Source organism: Thunnus maccoyii, chromosome 12 (genome assembly GCF_910596095.1).
Source record: "Thunnus maccoyii chromosome 12, fThuMac1.1, whole genome shotgun sequence".
NCBI lineage: Eukaryota > Metazoa > Chordata > Actinopteri > Scombriformes > Scombridae > Thunnus > Thunnus maccoyii.
The window spans coordinates 13,865,021-13,883,903 of NC_056544.1; the positions used below are offsets into that span (position 1 = coordinate 13,865,021).

The 18,883-nt window shown below is 40.1% G+C and overlaps 2 protein-coding genes across 29 annotated transcripts in view; both read right to left on the reverse strand.

The window, feature by feature from the left end:
• Window positions 1-2,747, reverse strand: LOC121909244 (ras-related protein Rap-2b-like). The gene has a single exon (XM_042429709.1). The coding sequence runs from the start codon at window positions 1,785-1,787 to the stop codon at window positions 1,239-1,241; it is 549 nt and encodes a 182-aa protein (XP_042285643.1). The 5' UTR covers window positions 1,788-2,747; the 3' UTR covers window positions 1-1,238.
• Window positions 2,748-5,611: 2,864 nt separating this feature from the next.
• LOC121908544 (muscleblind-like protein 1) overlaps window positions 5,612-18,883 on the reverse strand; it is a 53,528-nt gene continuing 40,256 nt past the window's right edge. For 9 of the 28 annotated variants that reach the window (XM_042428628.1, XM_042428627.1, XM_042428626.1 and 6 more), the window contains 10 exons: window positions 17,370-17,585; window positions 16,950-17,174; window positions 15,111-15,350; window positions 13,986-14,039; window positions 12,571-12,724; window positions 11,607-11,642; window positions 10,627-10,718; window positions 10,089-10,133; window positions 9,286-9,357; window positions 5,612-9,106 (listed from right to left, as the gene is read on the reverse strand). In XM_042428628.1, coding sequence (XP_042284562.1) covers window positions 9,301-9,357; window positions 10,089-10,133; window positions 10,627-10,718; window positions 11,607-11,642; window positions 12,571-12,724; window positions 13,986-14,039; window positions 15,111-15,350; window positions 16,950-17,174; window positions 17,370-17,585 — 1,119 coding nt within the window. In that variant the 3' untranslated portion in view covers window positions 5,612-9,106; window positions 9,286-9,300. The remainder of the gene's footprint in view (window positions 9,107-9,285; window positions 9,358-10,088; window positions 10,134-10,626; window positions 10,719-11,606; window positions 11,643-12,570; window positions 12,725-13,985; window positions 14,040-15,110; window positions 15,351-16,949; window positions 17,175-17,369; window positions 17,586-18,883) is intronic. The other 19 variants (XM_042428636.1, XM_042428634.1, XM_042428643.1 and 16 more) reach the window with 19 other exon arrangements.

An 18,883-nucleotide genomic window follows, 5' to 3' on the forward strand; every position in this document is an offset into this window, starting at 1 on the left:
TTACATAAAATGTGTTTTGTATTACAAGTCTTTCAAACGGACAGGTGGATGGCAGATGATTTTGTCCAAAGGGAGAATTACAATTACGGTAAGTCAAAAAAATGTCACATTTTTAGAAAAAGAAAAATAACAAACTAGATAATACAGACAGACATGGCTTGCCATTCAGCGAATGTTAAAGTTATTCTGTTGTTCTTGGTGGACTATAGTACCTCGAGAAACGGCTTGATTCCGACCCCGACAGCAAGAGCATGTCAGTTTACAAGCTGAGCTTCCTGACAGTAAAATAGGTAGAGGCTCTTTTTCACTCTAACACCAAATTAAACTAGAATGTATACTGAAAACTGCTTAAAAAGTTCTGATTGCCATCAAAACGCACTGCAGAGGAAGTAGGGCTCATCAGTTGGCACAGTCACAGGAGTTTTCTTAGGAAGGCACTTGACATGGGGTCATGGCGTTCCCCCATGCAGCGACAGCAATGCACTAAGGTCCTCGTTTGTGCACACTGAGGAGGGACACCGTCAGCTAAGTGCAAGTTCCATTATAAATCCACTTTCACCACACCGGAGAGGGGAAAAAAACAAAAATACATAGGCAACTCCACCAGTTGACAGCTTCAAACACAGTATCTTAGCAGGTGGGGTTTACGCCTCTTGGAGAAATAAATCACGGGAATCGGGATTGGAGTAACCTGTGCAAGGCTTGAGTGGTGACTGACAAGTTCACAAGAGACTTTTTCAGACCTCCTGCTCTTTCATATCAGCCAAAAAACAAGATCCTAAAAGTGTCCAATCCCAACTCTGCCTGGGGATTAGACATAAACAACCCCCAAAACCAGCACCACCACTAACACCAAGCCCAGAAGATGTAACAGTACAACTCAACAAATAAAACCATTACACTTTTCCATGAGCAAAAAAGAGAAATAAACAAGAAAACACGTGTCTCTTAGGTTTTACAATAAGACATTCCCATTGAGGCACATTTCCAGAGAAGTGTCATATACAAAGCTATAAAAAAATCCCAAAACATTCAAGTACTTTGTCATGTAAACACTTTTCCAGACTATTATACATAATCGATTGTTGTCGTCGTTGATTTTTGTTTGTGTGCAACAGTAAGACAACAGTGTGAGGAGAAAGAGAGAGAGAATACTTTTGCAAAGGAAAAAAAAAGCCTGCAGGGACAAGTCAGAAGCTCTGCCCAGATGCATGACTGTTTTTGTGATTTTTTTTTTTTTAGAGCAGGACACATGAACAGCACTGGTCTCCACCACTGGGGACAGTTGAGTAGTTCATCTGTCTGACTATTTCTGCGAACAGTTCGTCGACTGATCCTTTATTTTTGGCTGAAGTTTCCATAAAGGGGCAGTTCCAGTCCTGGGCCAGCGCCTTGCCTTCCCCGGAAGACACCTCTCTCTCCCCCTCCAGGTCCACCTTGTTCCCCACCAGGATCATGGGCACCCTCTCGTATCTCTTCACCCGGATGATCTGGTCTCTCATGGGCTTGATGTCCTGGAAGCTCTGCTGGTTGACCAGGCTGTAGACCAGGATGAAGCCCTGCCCGTTCTTGATGTACAGGTCTCGCATGGAGGCGAACTGCTCGGTCCCCGCCGTGTCCAGGATCTCCAGCACCGACGGGGACGAGTCCACCTCGATCTCCTTCCTGTAGAAATCCTCTATCGTAGGGTCGTACTTCTCGATGAAGGAGCCCGTCACGAACTGGACCGTCAACGCGGATTTGCCGACTCCGCCCGATCCCAAAACAACCACTTTGTACTCCCTCATGGCTGGGGGTTAAAAAAAAAAAAGCAGACACCTCCTTTTTCCGCGACGAAGCCTCCTCTCTCCCACCCGCTGACCAGCCCCGATGTTTTCAAACCCGAGCAGGCTGGGAAGGCTGCGCTCTCGCTCGGATCGCAGTCAAACCCCACGCCGGCAAAAAGCCTCCAAGCCCGCTGTCAGACGGCCGCGGATTGCAGATCCGAGGAGAATGACTGCTCCTGGACATTCAACGTCGCACATTAAAGCACATTTTGATTGCACTGTATTGTGCAACGGTGCTGGGAAGCGTGATCGCTTCTCCTCTCTTGCATGGCGTTTCCTGCCCACATCCTCAGCGCGTCAAAAGCAGAGGCTCAGTTCCGTTTTCTTAAAGGAGCCGTCACCCGAAAAACCCCTCCATGAGAGAGGGAGGGAGGGAGAGAGAGAGAGAGAGAGAGAGAGAGGGAGGGAGAAAGAGAGAGAAAGAGAGAGGGAGAGAGAGACGGTCAGATGAGCATACAGATAACTGCAGGCGTGTGCATGTCTGTGGCCCAGTCTGCATGACCTCTGTCCTCCTTACATGTACAATGTGAACATTTGCCCTTTCTTGCCCCTTTCTTTCACAATGTTTGGTACATTTCATTTCATTCTCTTCCTTTTAAAACTGAAACTTGTAAACAGCTCAGGTTCACTTTGATCAGAGGTTTTCAAAGTAGGAGGAGGGCCTCCCCAGAGGGCTAAAACGGTTTCATGGGTGGCTCAGTGAATGGAAGTGAAAAAGTATTACATTAGTTATTACATTAGTTGTCAAAAGAAGATCACAGAGAATAGCCTGAATGTTAAAGAGATAGTTCAGAGATACAGTGGTTTCTTTATTGTTTTTACCACTTTCCTAGTCAGAGTCAGAAACGAATAAATGCTTTCAGACAGACCTTTTTTATGTATTTGGTACAGTCTGAAGTATGTCACAATATCAGGCTATCTTGACTCAATTGTTGAGTGTCTTTGGGATCAAATAACATAATCAATGATCCCATAGGCATCCAGGAATTGAGCTCACAGTCTCAGACGTTGAAAACCCTTGAATTAGAATATATTTTGCAACTTTTTTATTGTAAATTTCTTTTTTATATTATTTAAGATTAATTTTGTGTATATTTTGACTGTTATGCATCACAAGACCAAGACAAATTCATTGCAACCTACATGGCGATACACCTGTTTCTAATTCTGACATGTTCACAGTCACTGATCTCAGCAAGAAGCCACCCACTGCCCCTGTAATCATGATTATACTGCACATAAGTACGCATGCTAATGAGCTCGTTCATTCATTTACATATGTCAGTTTACTTATTTTCCCCACGTGGGCCAGAGCTGGATAAGTATTAAAATCCTTTGCTCAAGTAGCGATTCTGCAATGTTAAAATACTTTATTACAAGTAAAAGTCACTTAAGTATCACTAGCAAAATGTAAAAGTACTCATAATGCAGAAAAATGGACCTGTGAGTACTATAAGCCTGTTGTATGGTTGTATCATTATTACTGATGCATTAATGTATATATTTTATATGAGTAGCATTTTGCTGTTGCAGTTGGTTCAGGTGGAGCTAATTTTAAGTATTTTATATACTATTGGGTAGTTTAATCTATAATAATGCATCATATCTTGTAAGATAATTGTGTGTTTGTTGACCCTTGTGTATAAAATCTTAATCTATTAAGTAAAGTTGTCAAAAAAAATGTATAAATGTCATGGAACACCTGTCTGTTTTCTCTTGAACTACTCATCAGTGAATACTAATGTTAGTCTGGCCTGATCTATACCAACACCTTGTTTATCCCACTTGTATTTCACACAACAACTGAAGTTGATTCAAATATGTAGCCAAGTTGGTTAAGATATGCTTGTTGCTGAGCCTCATAACACAGAGTGGTTATATTGGTTATCTCAGCTCAACCCAAGTGTGTTTCTAAGCAGTAGCTACGTTGCTGCAAAGATACTGAAGTTTGTTGCCAAGCTGTACTAAAATCTGGGGCATGATAGGTGATTTCCAGGCAATAATGTTTACTCGTACAAGTATTACATGTTGTTTTCAGGGATTTCACTGTGATTAACCCTGAGAGGAGAACAAAGGCCAGCCTGGGGAAAGTAATACCTAAGAAACAAGACAAACAAGCTCAGAATGAATCCTCGTCACCACTCCTCTACAGAACTTGATGTCTCTTCATAAAGGGAAGTTTTGTGTCCTTCTTGTGCAAAATGATTTTCTCTGCCATTCAGTTGTTTCATTTTCTTTTCCTCTCACTCTGTGCTTGGTTTTCATTCTTGTTTCTTTCTCACTCAGTGAGCTGTGAGCCTGGTAGCCAACCCTCTGCCAATTATTATTAACAGAGGACATTTGAAGGCATTACAAACTGTTATTATGCAATCTGCTTATTTGTGCTTTTATATTTTTTTAAACCTTAGTTTGCAAAGCAGTAGTCTTGAGTAGTTAGAGTCAAGACTAAGTTTTGCTGGCAGCTCAGGATGTTATTACTAACAGGTTTACATTTGCTTCCTGTTAAAGGGCATGAACCTTAAGAATGATTTTTTCTAACACGGATACTTGAATATACTCGGCATATTTGAAAGCCTTTTAATAAATGTTCAGCTCCATAAAGCTGTCTCATCCTCTTTTGTGTTAGATGTTAAAGGTTATGTGTTTTTAAATGCAAAACTCAGCTGATCTCATTACTGGACCATTAAGATTGAAGACACATTGTTATTTACAGTGTATGTCTGCAATTTATAGTTGTTTTTATTGATATGAATAAGAAGAAAACTTTTTAGTTGTTTACTGTAGCATTTACAGTAAGAAACTGTTCATGTAGATTACAATAGCAACTCTCTAAAAATACAATATATTACTGCAGGCCTAGCTACAGTATCAAACTGTAAACCTCACATCCTACAGCAGAATAGTGTAATAATTTTTACTGTAATTAAATTACAATAGTGAAACTGTAAAAAAAACAAAAAGTAACAATCCCAGAAATACCTGATGTGTCTTTGCCTGCAGTTGTAGATCAAAGTATGTTGAAAATGTTCCAAGTTTTTTCATATTCTAATCAGGGATGTCTGATAAATCACTGGGATATACAGAAAAAAAAGCATTATATTGATTTAATTTGGCATAGTGGGTGTAATTTTCCAGATGTCAACAGTGAAATGTAGCAATCTTCAGTTTAGACAAAATCTTATTAGAGCTGTGTGAGCTTCAAAACATATTTAGTGATTAAAAAGATCAGCAGTCTGTAATTATCATCATTCACTTCCTCCATTTGTGGTTATGAGATGACACAGTTTGGTCTGTGACTTTCATCTGACATTCACTTTCACGTTTTATATTTGTCACAAGTTTAGTTTTTCTTCACCATCTAATGATCATAAAAAATAAAACCACAGAGAAAGTGTAAAGATTTAGTCTTTGTGTTGTATTAAAAAGACATATCAATCAATTTGGGAGTAAAAGCAGGCCAATTGTTTTGCTCATTGTAAGAATTAGGTGCCTATTCTTGACTAACATGTTACGTACATTACAATGGGAGGCTTGTCGGGAGCTCACATGGGCTTCTTTTAGCAGCAATATTATCAGTTTTCACACAATCTCGTTAAAACTGCCTTGAGCACAATAAATGTAATGTTCCACATCTGTCATACGTCAGTCTCTATGGAGCTGCTCCAGAATTAATGTCTTGATGACACTGTGCCCTCAAGGTGAAGTCCTACATTATCTCCTCCATATAAAAATGAAATAAGACTTGATTTTACATTCAGTAAACAGAAAAGCAGTGACCACATAACTGTTGCATGAGCAAATCAAATATTGTTTTATTCAGATTTTTTTTCATCCATACAGCAAGAGTCAATTATGGCAACAATAAAATGTGCATAAACAAATCTGAAGACAGAATAGTACATTATTGTGTGGCAACTGTTAGCAAATACGTAATTGGTGGTTGCACTTACAAGTAAAAAGCATTCAAAGCGTACGTGTGCCCCCAGCAGGGAAGAGAAACCTTGGTTTCAGCCAAGAGACTGAACATCTGGTTTGGAGAAAATGGTGCTTTGGTTCTATAGCGACTATACAGCAGCCTCGAGTCAGACATATGTTGATGTCGACCGACGTCTGTTACATTCATTTCAATGACTAATTTGCCAAATGTGCATTTGGTGTGGCGAGCCTTCACCTGCTGAGTGCACAGCTATGATAGCAGGAACAACTTCCCGTGAGTCAGTGTCGACTGTAAATATATGGCTATGAGAAAGTATCTGGGGTGGATGAGTGCTAATATTTTACCATTCTTTAAATAACATGTTTGCTTGGAAAATGTTTGATCACACAAGAGTAAGATGACTTGTTTGTTGAAGTATTATTTCTCCCCACTGTGGATGTTATCTACTGTATGTATTATTGTGTATTCTGTAATCTGAATGTGTTATCTTTCCTTACATAACTACGCAGTTTCTTTTGTTTACGTGTTTGTACTTTTACATGCAGTCAAATCAAACTATAATAGAATACAAATTTTGATAGATTCATGTATCAACTGTACCATGGGAGCAGCAATACTGCATGACCAAGTCCAACAAATGATATATGGGCATCATTTGAGGGGTGAAGTTAGCATGACATGGGGATATCTGTTCCCCTACAACATTCCCTGGCAATACTAGCCACTGATAAAATAAGACAAACAGCGCATAGCTTTCTCTGAATGCATTGGCCAAGAAACTAGTGCCCTTCTTTGCAAGCAATTTTTTAGCTGGTCTTCTAATTTAAGAATTTAAATTAATCTAACAAAATTCCTTATAATTATAGATCTTTTTTATTCAAAATAATATCTCAATATGATACACATTTTTTCTCTGTTCATTTGACTATATACAGAAGTGCAAAAAGTCAACCTTCGTCCCTTAGGTTAGAACTCATCATCTGCAGCATTTCTGACTTCACCAGTCCGGGAAAGTCTTTGCTTTCTCGCTCCTAATCTCACTATCCACCAAACATCCAAACACCCGTCAATCTCACTGCTCGTTTTGGCCTGACATTCAGGGCAAACTTAAGAAATATTCAAACAAAAGTACATATCTTTTTGAAATGGATACAGTAGAAAACAATTTTTACTCTAAAACATGGACAATCTATATTTCGATACAATATATTTTCAAACATGATCTTGACTTAAAAGTTAAATGTAATTTTAAGTTGGTTAAAACGTTAGTTTTTTGTCTACTCAGAGATGCTGCAGTCGCAGCAAATTAATTGATCTCATTCCTTGTATCAAAAAGGTCTTTCATCAACAAAATTATCTGATAATATAACATCAACTGAAAAAGACATCCAGCTATATGAATGAAGTGAATATTTAAAACTGACTCAACACATTATCATTTATATGGTTTGAAAAAGTTATGAATGTCATACTACCTCAAAATCTACAACGGCTATATCAATGTTGTCAAGTAATATATAGTAAGGCAAAAAAAGAAAAATCTACAACTACATATCTCAAATAGATTCAAATCCTTAAGTAGTACATAACACATAAGTTCAATGAAATTTAAGAGAGTAATTGTTACTTTTACATAGAGAGAAAGAACGAAAAAAAAGATCATAAGCGGCATGTGAGGGAACTATAAAACATCATTGGTGTTCTTTACCTGCGTGGTGATTGAAAGTACATTTGATTGGGTTGGGACCCATTAATTGTAATCTAAGGCTTTGTTAGGTACATTACAATCGGTAAAGACACACTACACACCTTTGTGAAAACAGAGAAGGGATGTGATCATAAAACTGACAGATGAATGAAAAAAGATAAACATGTTTCCTTAATTGTTTAAGAGAGATGCATTTGTAATCCTTAGCGATTGAGAGAAAAACTGTGCTTTGGTTTCCGTAGTCAGATCTGCGAGTGAATAAGAACTCTCGTGTTTTGCTTGGAAATACAAATTAATCCTAAAATTAAATGTGTTGTATTTCGTCAAAAGTGAAAGTTCACTTGGTTATGGGTGGTGAAATTACAACAGGGTGACCAGACAAACAATCATTCAAGTGCACATGTGGTTTAAATGACCTAATAGACCTTTGGGTCTGTTGTTTTGAATTCCCATCAACACATGGCTCAACAGTGCTTCTTACAAACACAGTTTTAGAGTAGCTCCTCTTTAAAAGAAGGGAAACAAGGTAACGCAATGTCAGTTGAAGCTACACCCTCTTCTTCACCAGGCTTTAGAGTCGATGGACTATAGCAACAATTTAATCCCAACAGACAAAAACAACACTTACTCTAGTCTATGAAAAGAGGTATGACAAACTTTAGAAAAAACCCTCCATTTTTGATTTCAAAAGAAAAAAAGAAAACATCCAAAAAAATTTGGCGAGAAACCCATTTCTAAAACTGATTAATTAAATGAAAAAAAAAAAACGTTAAAAAACAAAACAAAACACTCACCATGGAGATTCTAAAAACAAAACAATACAAAAAAGAGCCATACAAAACTTTTTACCTTCGGTAAACAAATAACACTGCTGAGATAACACTCTGGTTTTAGCTGTATGGCCTTGATGGCACATGACAAGGTGAGAAAAGCTAGCCTGGCTGTGCTTTCAAGGTACACAGGTATGTTGGTTTACCCAGAACATTCATATGTCCAAGACCCTCATTTCAACATCTAGTTTTACTAGTAGCCGTAAAAACACAATACTGTACATGCCTAATTATTTTGGCGAATAAAATTCCTGTTAAAATTATTGTGCCTTTATTTCAATTCAAATTCAAGGTGCATGTTTGCATTTCACTTGTAAACTATGAAATATGGCTATTGATTAAAAAATTAAACAGAACAAATAAAAAAAAAAGGAAAGAAAAATCTTGGTCTACTAACGTACCAGCACGGTATGTCGCTTTATGCAACCACGGTCTTGACCTTCTGTGCGTGCAGTAATAATAATAATAATTAGAACGAATTGAGTGCTATGATTTAGTCAGACGCAGAGATGTAGTGTGAACATTTCCCACAGAGGGAAAAACACACTGACCCCGGCACCAAGATATCCTCTTCTCTCGGCTGGACGTTGAATTTGAGAACAAATTCTTCTTGACGTTGATATGTGGGAAGATGGCACAGATCATGTGTTGCACCCTTGATGTTTACACGTGTGATGAGACCATCGCCGTGGAGCGGCTAAGAGATGGCAGACCCTCCTCGTCCCATTGCTTGACATTCTGAAGGTTATGTACATAAAGGCTGAACTCTTTTGGCTTGGACGGTGCCAGCACACATTCATTTGATCTGTAAGACATGAAGGATTTCACACACAAAAAAAAACAAAACACAAAAACTGATCACAAGTTGTACTCTATGTGCACACAAAATCAAAGAACATTTAAACCAGAGATAATATGACTCATAAAAATTAAACAAACTCTGAAATGAATAGAGAGAATGTGAGGATTGAAATAGGAACTCACTGTTCTTGAGAGGAACTACATTTGAGTCAAGTACTTGTGACTACTCAGATGATCTGCAGATATTATTGGAATCTGGGGGTAGAAAACAGAAAGGGATTAAATGAAGAATCCCAAACCGAAAAACACTCTAAGCGGACGTCGGCCAACAACACGAACACTGATCAACACGTTTTAACCACATCTTCTTACATTAAGATGAGTTCTCTGCTGAAAAAGGACGGACATGACAAGATAGAAAAAGCAATTTGGCTACAGTTGTGGCACAATTCGTTCAGACGTGATGTGTTGATAAGAATCAACAGACACTTCTGGACAGCAGGGAGGGGGAAGAGGAGGATGGCGGGGAAGGGAAGGGTGAGGGGGACAAAGGGAAACTGTCAGTGAGGTGGCTCCCCCATGCAAACCTAAGTCCTCCATGTTGTTGACCTGCACACCTCAATAAAATGCAGAAAACTGGTCTTGAACCGAGAAAAGTAACATGATGATTCATCCTGCCCTTCTTTTCATTGGTAAAATGAAATTGTGCAATGTAGCTAGCTGCTTACAAAATGCCTTCAACAGAACTGAAATCAAAACTTTGCAATTCTTTTTACAGACTGGTTTTATAACTTTTATGACTTAAATAATGAGTATGTCCAGCTTTATAACATGTGGAACATGGTAAAGCTTTGCTTTACGTGCTGGAAGCAGCAGCGAAAAAAGAAAAAAAGGAAAAAAAAAAGCCAAGCACCAAAGGGCACAGATAGCGACAAGCTGTGCGAATGGCTCTAAAAAAATGTGGAAAAAAACTACCTCATACATACCAATTGCATGTATTCGTTGGTAGTCAACTTTGATAAGGAAGAGTCCTCAAAATGGGAAAGGACAAAAATTGAGGTTACAATGAGGGCACACATTAAATGCAATACAGTATGTTTCTCTAGAAAGACAGATATATATATATATATATTCTAAATGTATGAAGCTACAATATGGTGCTTATCGTTAAAATGAAAACAAAATGTGTAAAAACTTGTCACAGTATGATATGTGTATACATGAATACATGTTGGACTCTAGTGTAGGCCAACAAGAGGGAGTACCGCCTTTTACGCAACCCACCCCTCGCTGTAAGACACAAGCATCCCCAGATCGTCCATGTGCATTGAAAGACAGAGATGAGGTAGAGAGAGAGAGAGAGAGAGAGAGAGAGAGAGAAAGAGAGAGAGTGAGGGAGAGGGAGAGATAGAAAGAAAGAGAGAGAGAGAGTGAGAGAAAGAGAGAGACAGAGAGAGAGAGAGAGAGAGAGAGAGAGAGAGAGAGAGAGAGAGAGAGAGAGACTGAGGCGGTAGAGGTGCAAACCTGATTGGTGGAGGCAGTTGCGAAGGGAACGCTTGTGGCAGATGTGGTGGCTGCAGACACAGAGACTGGAGTACCACCGTGCATCATGGGAACTTTTTTTGGAGGGAAAATCATGTAAGCAAAAATACACAGAGGAGCAGTGTAGCCACATACACACCAGGCAAATGAAGGAAGGAGAGAGAGAGAGAGAGAGAGAGAGAGAGAGAGAGAGAGAGAGAGAGAGAGAGAGACAAAGAGAGAGACAGGGAGTCGGAGAGGGATTCGATTTAACTGGTTCCCTTTCTTCCCTCTGCCGGCGCTGATAAGAGGTCTTGTGATTTGAGAACTCGACAGCTGCAGCCTACTTCCACATTTGTGTGTACTGTTAGCAATGAAATGACCAATAATGTACTGTTTTGATGAACACCAGATAAGAGCTAACTTAAAAAAAGTTCTACAAGCAATTACAATTAACATATGAATAATAAAGTGCTGATTTAAGTACATTATGGCAGAGGAGATAAGGGGGAAGGTTATAATTGAACTCCCTCAGTTTTTAAATGGTTTTAAAAGGGGTTTAAACAGGTGTCACGTTAGACCAGCCAAAAGCCAAGTTGAGAACGAGCATAAGAACGAAGTCAAGCAATTAAGTGTACATAGAAAAATTAACAAACAAAGGTCAGTTAAACTAATATAATGAATGACTACAGCTGGAACACAGGTAATATACAACATTTAATTGTCACAATATTTGTCTTTTCTTACGTGGACTCTTGTTTATGCTTCAAATCACAAAAAAGTATCGTCACGCAACCAAAACAGTGACTCTCAGGTCACCAAAACCCATTTAAAAATCACAAAGTGCTGCTGTGTCAGAAGCTCCTTCTGACACGTGCAGTAAATTTCACAGAGTAGCTTTAGCTGTGCTGGTTAGATTTTGATGGCGTGCGAGTCACAGACATGAAGTTACAGATAACTGAAGAAGGAAAGCTGGAACCTACCAACGCTGGCTGCAGGTGTCATGCACAATATTGAGCCTGCCCATCATGCAGTGCAACAGGAAGTGGATTGGATAGGGAAGAGAAATCAAAACAGCCCATCACAAGGTTCGTTAGAGTGAGGGGGAGAGATAAGGTGGGAAAAAAAGGTTAATATCTCTTGGACAATCATCAGTGATAGGAAAAAAAGGCGAAGGTGTGAACTCATCATCAGGCAATCTGTTAATCAAATGAGAGTCTAGGATCTAAACTTTTGTCTGAAGTGTAATGCATATGAATGCGTAATACATCAAGAGAGCGATAGTGTTGTTATGATTGTGACTATTAAGTATTAAACATTATATACACACTCTAGACAGAAGAGAGGAAAACAGCGAATGTGTACAGAAGCCAGATTCTGCAGCCTGCCGTTTGTTGCCAAACTGAGGCGTAAGATAACCAACCGTTAACCAACCCGTCCAGCCCTGTTCATCCCAGCTCAAGCCAAAGCCCCAGCTATGTTATCTCAGTGACCACACCATGGACACTTTAATCTAAGAAATTAGAAAACATATCTTCTCTCTTACAAACATCCATCCCTTCCTCACTCAGCCTGCATATGCTTGTAATATTAAGGCAATTAGTAGGCGGATAGATGTTCTAACTCATTCTTACTAAAAAGTGGCCATGCAATGCCATACAAAGCATAATGCACAAATTTGTTGAAGCATCATTAGTCTTTAAACTGCACAGATCTGCACTTTGAGATAAGAAATGGCACTTAATTCAAACCTTCAATAAAATCTAGAGCTTTTGACTATCTTCCTCTATCCAAAGAATTAAAAAAAACAACTAAGTTGGATAGATGGTCCACAATGTTCTGAACTTTAATCTGTCCAACCAAAGCCAAGCGGGAGCCAGGTTAGACTGATCCAGGCATCCTCTGGGTGGTCAGAGCACTAGCTGTGGTTTGCTTTTGGAGCCATACCTGATGGGAGGAAAGCAGCCTGCTGCTGAAACTGCATGCTGGCCAGGGCCTGTTGATACTGGAGCATGCCGGTGTTAAACATGGCAGAGGCCCCGTTGGCTTTCTCCAGGGCTGCCCGCTTTGGCAGGGGAGCCATGACACTAGGGGCGATGCCCTGCCCAGCCAGATGGAGGGAGGTCAGTGAGAAAGAAAATTAAAAAAAAAAAAAAAAAAGAGATAGTAAGAGAGAGAGGTGCGTGGAAAAGAGAGAGAGAGAGAAAGAGAGAGAGAGAGAGAGAGTGTGTTGGAAAGAGGCAAAAAACGGGAAAGAAAACAAAAAAAGGTACATAACGTTAGAGGACATCATAGAAACAGCATTACAACATCCTTGTGTGTACAACAACAATATCATCATATCATCATCAGTAGCAAGCAAGCAGCAGTCTGACACAAGTACTACACAAGCAGGAGCATGGTGCGTACTGGAGCTACTGGCTAACAAGCATTCATGTATTCATTATTTTATCAGGAAGCTTACTTGGATTATTAACTTTGTACTCCTAGGGCTGACTAAATGCAACATAAGCAAGCATTAACTATTAAAACAATAAGGCTGCTAACAAGAGGTGGAACAGGTAAGAAGCACAGAGAAAGGGAGGCTGCACTGCTAGCTCCATGATAAACTGTGTAAGCCATGTTTAAGTGATGGTTCACTCTCAGACAAATGTCAAAAATGGTCTCAGGCCAAGGGACAAAAGTCAGTTGTGAAAAAAAAAAAAAAAAAAATTTGGCCGGTGTCAATATTTACACCGTAAAGCGCACCACATGTGGATTTTATCTCGACATGAGGCCATTCTTGAGGTCTGAATATCTGTGACAAGATTTGATGATGGGAGTGAACTATCATTTGAACTGTAATCATCTGTTATGGTGGGATCACCCCTGTATGATTTTAAAGACTGTTCCTCTTAGCCCCACCCTTATCCATCTGACATGCACTAGCGACACATACATGCACACAGTTGATTTTGAGCTGCTCCACAACACTGACCACTGACTTGGACATAAGACTGAAGCCATGCCACCATTATAAAAGCTCTACTTCCCTAGCCCTCACTGACTTTTGTTAAATAAGCTACAGGTGATGAATTGATTGTGGCTCCTTCTCACAAATTCCACGTTTGAATTTGTGTTTGAGGTGACATCTATGTGAAAGTTGAAAGTCGTTTTGGGGGTTGGATGCAATCTTAACCCCCCTTCTTCCCCCCCCAAAAAGCCACAATCATTTTATCACGAGCGATAATGACAGATCAACAGGAGGAAAAACAGACATTGCACTGAGACAAAGACAACAAAAATAGCTAGGTATCTTTGGTTAAAAACACTGCTCTACAACAAAGCCACATGCCAAGCTAAAAGGTGAAAGGTCATAGTACCAGGTCAAAGGTTGCGTCGAGGGGTCGCTTCAGTGATTTGACAGCCGACTGAGTCTTAATTAGCAGGCAGCGAGCACATGATGGCAATGGGCCAATGGGGTTCAAGCGCATTAACATAAACCAGCAAGCAGAGGTGCATCATGGGGGCAGCAGTGCAGTTTGGGTATAGGTGAGAAAAAACAAAAACAAATAAAAAAACAAATCATTGGAATGCAATATACAAGGGGATAACAGGACTAAGGCATGCACAGTGTGGACACTAGCTCTACTGCTCAACAGTTAAATGATCATCAATAATCAATGATAACTACCAATCTACATTAGTTATTGTCACACAAAGATGGATGAATATAGCAATGAGAAAATTATTCAATCATTACTTCAAGTGGAATTCAGTATTTGTATAGGACAGAAAATGATATGGAAGCAACAATTTACAGGTTTCTATTTCACTGCGCACATCATAGTCAGTGTCACATTACAATGATTCACCCCAAGCTCTCTGCCTCGCTATGTCAATAAAAGCATGTAGAAAACACTTTAATCAACAGACAGTGTGTGGCTGTGCTATTATTCACAGGTGCAGTTACTGCGAGACAGGCCTGAAAGCACAATGAACCCTTTTTAATAATGTCAAGAGGAAGAGAAGTAATAGATAGGAAGCACAAAACAATGGGAGTCACAAACACGACCAGGCCATCAGAGAGAGATAAAGAGAGGAACTGACTCTCTGCTTGTGGTCTGGGATGAGATGAACAAGGAATGAGACAATCATTTGGTCACATCAGGAAGAAAAAAAAAGCTAAATGCAGTCAGTCATAATGTACCATTGTCTGATCCTTCTTCATATCATCCTGTTCTGAGCAGATTTTACCCAAAACAAACATGCAGACCTTTCACATCTGACCTTGCAAAAAGCAGAACTGAAAAAACTACAACTAGGAAGGTGAGATACTTTCAAAAAAAATGTATGTGAGTATGACCCACAGAGCAAAGTCCCTACTGGGTGGCTGATTTATAGTAGTATGAGAATCATAGCCCTGATGTAAAAACGTTCTCAAAATGACTTGCTAGTCCGTTGTGTGGGTGTGAATGAGTGTGACTACGCTTGTCTAGATTGCTCACCATGGCCGCGGCGGCTGTGGCCTGGTTCACCTGGTGCTGTGCAGCCTTAATTTTGGCCTGCAGGTGTGCCGGCGGGTGGAAGTACTTGCACTTTTCCCGGGAGCACCGACCCTTGATGTAGTCCATGCACACGGTGACGGTGTTGTCGTTGGTGTCGATCATGGTGCTGTCTGCAGGGTGGGCAAAGCGACAGTCGTTCTCCCCCCGAGAGCAGTTTCCTCTCTGATATTCCCGACACACCTAAAAACAGAGTGAGATGAGAGAAATGATAAAAAGATATGGAGTTACCAACAAAATCAGCATAGTATGTGAATACAGTACAAGAAAACTCCCATATAGAACATATGCTGCTTTGTGTATTTGAGTCTTTATGCAGAATATATATCATCTATGACTCATCAAACCTTTACTTTGCCATTATAGTGGGTGTACAGTTACAAAAATCCATTAAGCTTAAAAATGCATGAGACTTGAACTCCAATTATAGATAAAAATGCTTCATAGGATCATATTCTTCCTGCTGTATAAAACATTTCAGGCATCTCTGGGCCTGCCTCATTACAATTTCCTCTTACATCAGCGCAAGATCTATGCAGATATATATACGGTCTATTTCCTGTTTAACTGGAACTGCGAGATACGTTATAAAGTTAAGGTTAGGGTTAGAATGGATATTACACTGAGGAAAGTCATGGCTTTACAGAACTTTACCTTAGGCTTACAAAACTTTAACACAATAGACAGAATCTTATGATTAAGTTCCTCTTTAAGAAGAGCTGTGATGTTTGTTGAAGTGCGAGTCTCAGACAGTTTTTGAAGTCTATATATGAGACACCAGAGGGCAGCACTTTCTTTTAAATTAGAGGTATCATGAATGTCTTGGGCATCAGCTCTGCTGTTCTGCTCTACATGTGTCAGCAGAGTATGGTTAAACGTACATATATGTGTGCTCTATACATGAAATAAAGCAAACAGGTAAATTTATGCTTAGATTTCTGATTTTGTGGTCTGATTTGAAAGAGGAAATTAGTCTACAACGTGTGCGCCCTGATAAACAAACACACACACACAGAGAAAAAAATGCTTCTAGATGATGTACCTTGCATTTTTTACTTTTACTTTCTTGTTTTGTAGCATTTTTCATTATTCCAATGAAAAAGTAGGCAAACAAAAAATGCTGTGCAGCAAAAATTAAGAATTATTGTCTTGATGTAAAACCTTAACAATCACTTATTCCTTTGCTGTTGCTTTACCGTCACAAGTGCCATGGAAATAATTACTGATCTCTCCGCTCAAATAAATATTCAGCAAGTTCAGGCTCATTATCTGGTATTTGTCTTAAAAGTACTTTGTGAATGATGTTGTAGGAAAGCTCAAACTGTACTGCAACTATACGACGCAGATTAAGTGGTAAACAACTCTTTACAAAGCAGTAAACTATTAATTACAAAACAACTCTGCACTCCATATCATAAACTTACGAAATACAATAGTTAAACTTCTGACAGTTGAATTTTTATTTTCCTTTAATTAGCTTCTACTTTGCATAATACTTGCTATTAATATTATGATTCAGCGCTTTCAAATGCAGTTTGGACAAGTACAATAAAGGCTGGTGTTTTTCTTCTGCTTGTTAAACCACTTGTTAACAGCACTTGTCCTGTTTACAGGCTCATTATCATCCTGGGTGACTCCACTCCCACCAAGAAAGAAATACATCATGAAATGGAGTTTATTAGAGTTTTCCTGGATTTTTTTGGAAGGAGTGGGTTGATTCTCTAGCACATAATGCATTCTCACTCCAAAACAAAATATTCAGAAAACCAGTCAGTTAGTTACCTCAAGTCTATCTGTTCTCAGCAGTTTCTGGGCTGCAGCAGCGGCAGCATTGGGGACTTGGCTGACAGTGGGGCTGGAGGCCATGAGGACAGGGGTGCTGGGCAGGATCTCTGGGGGCATCAGGCCTGGTGACACAGGGCTCAGGTACGGATTAAAGGCTGCGGCTGCAGCTGCTGCTGCTGCACTGGCGTTGGTGGCCAGGCCTGGGGTCACCGAGAACATGGGCTGGAGGTTCAGGGAGAGCAAAGTAAAGATGGCGAAATGAAATTACTGTGGATAAAATGGGTGCATAAACCACTGACTGTGAGGTTTTTGTGTGGAGAAAGAGAGGGACTGATGGTAAGACAAACCAAAAGATTGAAAGAGCCACGCAGACAGTGAAGGAGCTGTATCTGTGTAAGCTTTTACATGTGGTCTCACCGTGGGCAGTAGCTGTGGTGTGTTCATACGTGTGTGTCCTCTCACCATAGGTGGTAGCTGCGTGCCAGGCATCATGGCATTGGCGAGCTGCATCTGCTGGGCCAACATGGCCATGTTCTTCTGCTGGATCAGGTTGTTCCTGCCATTGATCTCCAGTTGGGTCTTTAGGTGCGGAGGAGGGTGCAGGTACTTGCAGTTCTCCCTGGAACAACGGCCCTGAAAGAGGTACGCAGAAGTGACAACAGAGTCAGAATGAGAGATATTCTACAGGTTAGCATGGGTTCACATTGGAAATTTGGTAAACAGCTCAGGTAAAGTTGTTCTGAGAGGATCTCTGGTACAAATTTCAGGGCTCATGAAGTCTCTAAGTTGATGAAGCTTATTTGCGAAGTCATCATTTGAGCAGGTCTATACTGTTTTTCCAGACTAGATTGTGTTATTGCAGTACTCCATTAGTTCATGTCATCCCTCCATGTGGACTTATTAAAATAATCCAAGTGAACATGGCAGAAAACAAGCAGATCTGTATTTTTTGTTTCCATTTCAATGTTTGTCATGTGTTTGTGCCAACAAAGATTTTGAAAATGCTGGATTGTGGGGATGTGTTTTTTGTAAGAAGGCCAAATCAAAGCATGCTGCCTTGTTTATACCTAGCTCAATATCAGACACTCAGATTCACATTAGGTCTGGGCTGAGTCTAGCACTAATTGTTAACAGCTTGCCATTTCTGTCAGTCCCTGCAGGGATATGTGTACGTGTGTGTGTGTGTGTTTGTATGTGTGCTTGCCCCAGGAGGTCATGACTGACACTGTTGCGCTGCTCTCCAGACGTCCAGCTTAGCTACATGTCTGACTGATGCTATAAATACTGTCCACTCATATGATCCCTATATATTGTATCAGCAGTCATCCAGAGGTCACACTTCAAAGCCTTCAAATAATTATCTAAGACAGGGATCCCTTTTTGCTGCCTGCTGTGAGTATCCAATTATACCTTCAGTCTGGAGGGGAGGAGTCTAGGAAGAAAGTCTGACACACACGCACATTCTTACACGAACAAGAATGCATACATTTCAATGCGTGCACATCGGGGTCATGCTCCTATAACAGGTGGGCCACACACATCATGCAGACGTAAGACAAACACACACAAATTCGTCCACAGTTTAGCAAAGACATGTATTTACTTTCAGCCCTGTGGCACAGCTGAGCTGACTGTGGCAGCCTGTGCTTTCCCTCGCTGACAGAGCTGCCCCCCCCTGGGATTCATCTCAATACTCTGTCATGACTTCATTCCCCTCTCCCGCCTCCTTCACTTTCACTGACACTGGAGCACCAGACAGGTGCAAGAGGAAAGGGGGATGGGGGGTGCAGGCATAAGAAGCATACTTAAATCGCAGGGGCCTCTTTAAGATTTTTTTTTTTTGTCCACTTGTCTGAAGTTGCTATATGAAGTTGTCATTGGATGTCTTTTTTAATATTTCAGATTGTGCTGAACAAAGCAGGAGACAGCAA

Excerpts from the sequence above, each read along its gene's own strand:
- LOC121909244 (XM_042429709.1), bottom strand. The coding sequence starts at position 1,787 with ATGAGGGAGTACAAAGTGGTTGTTTTGGGATCGGGCGGAGTCGGCAAA.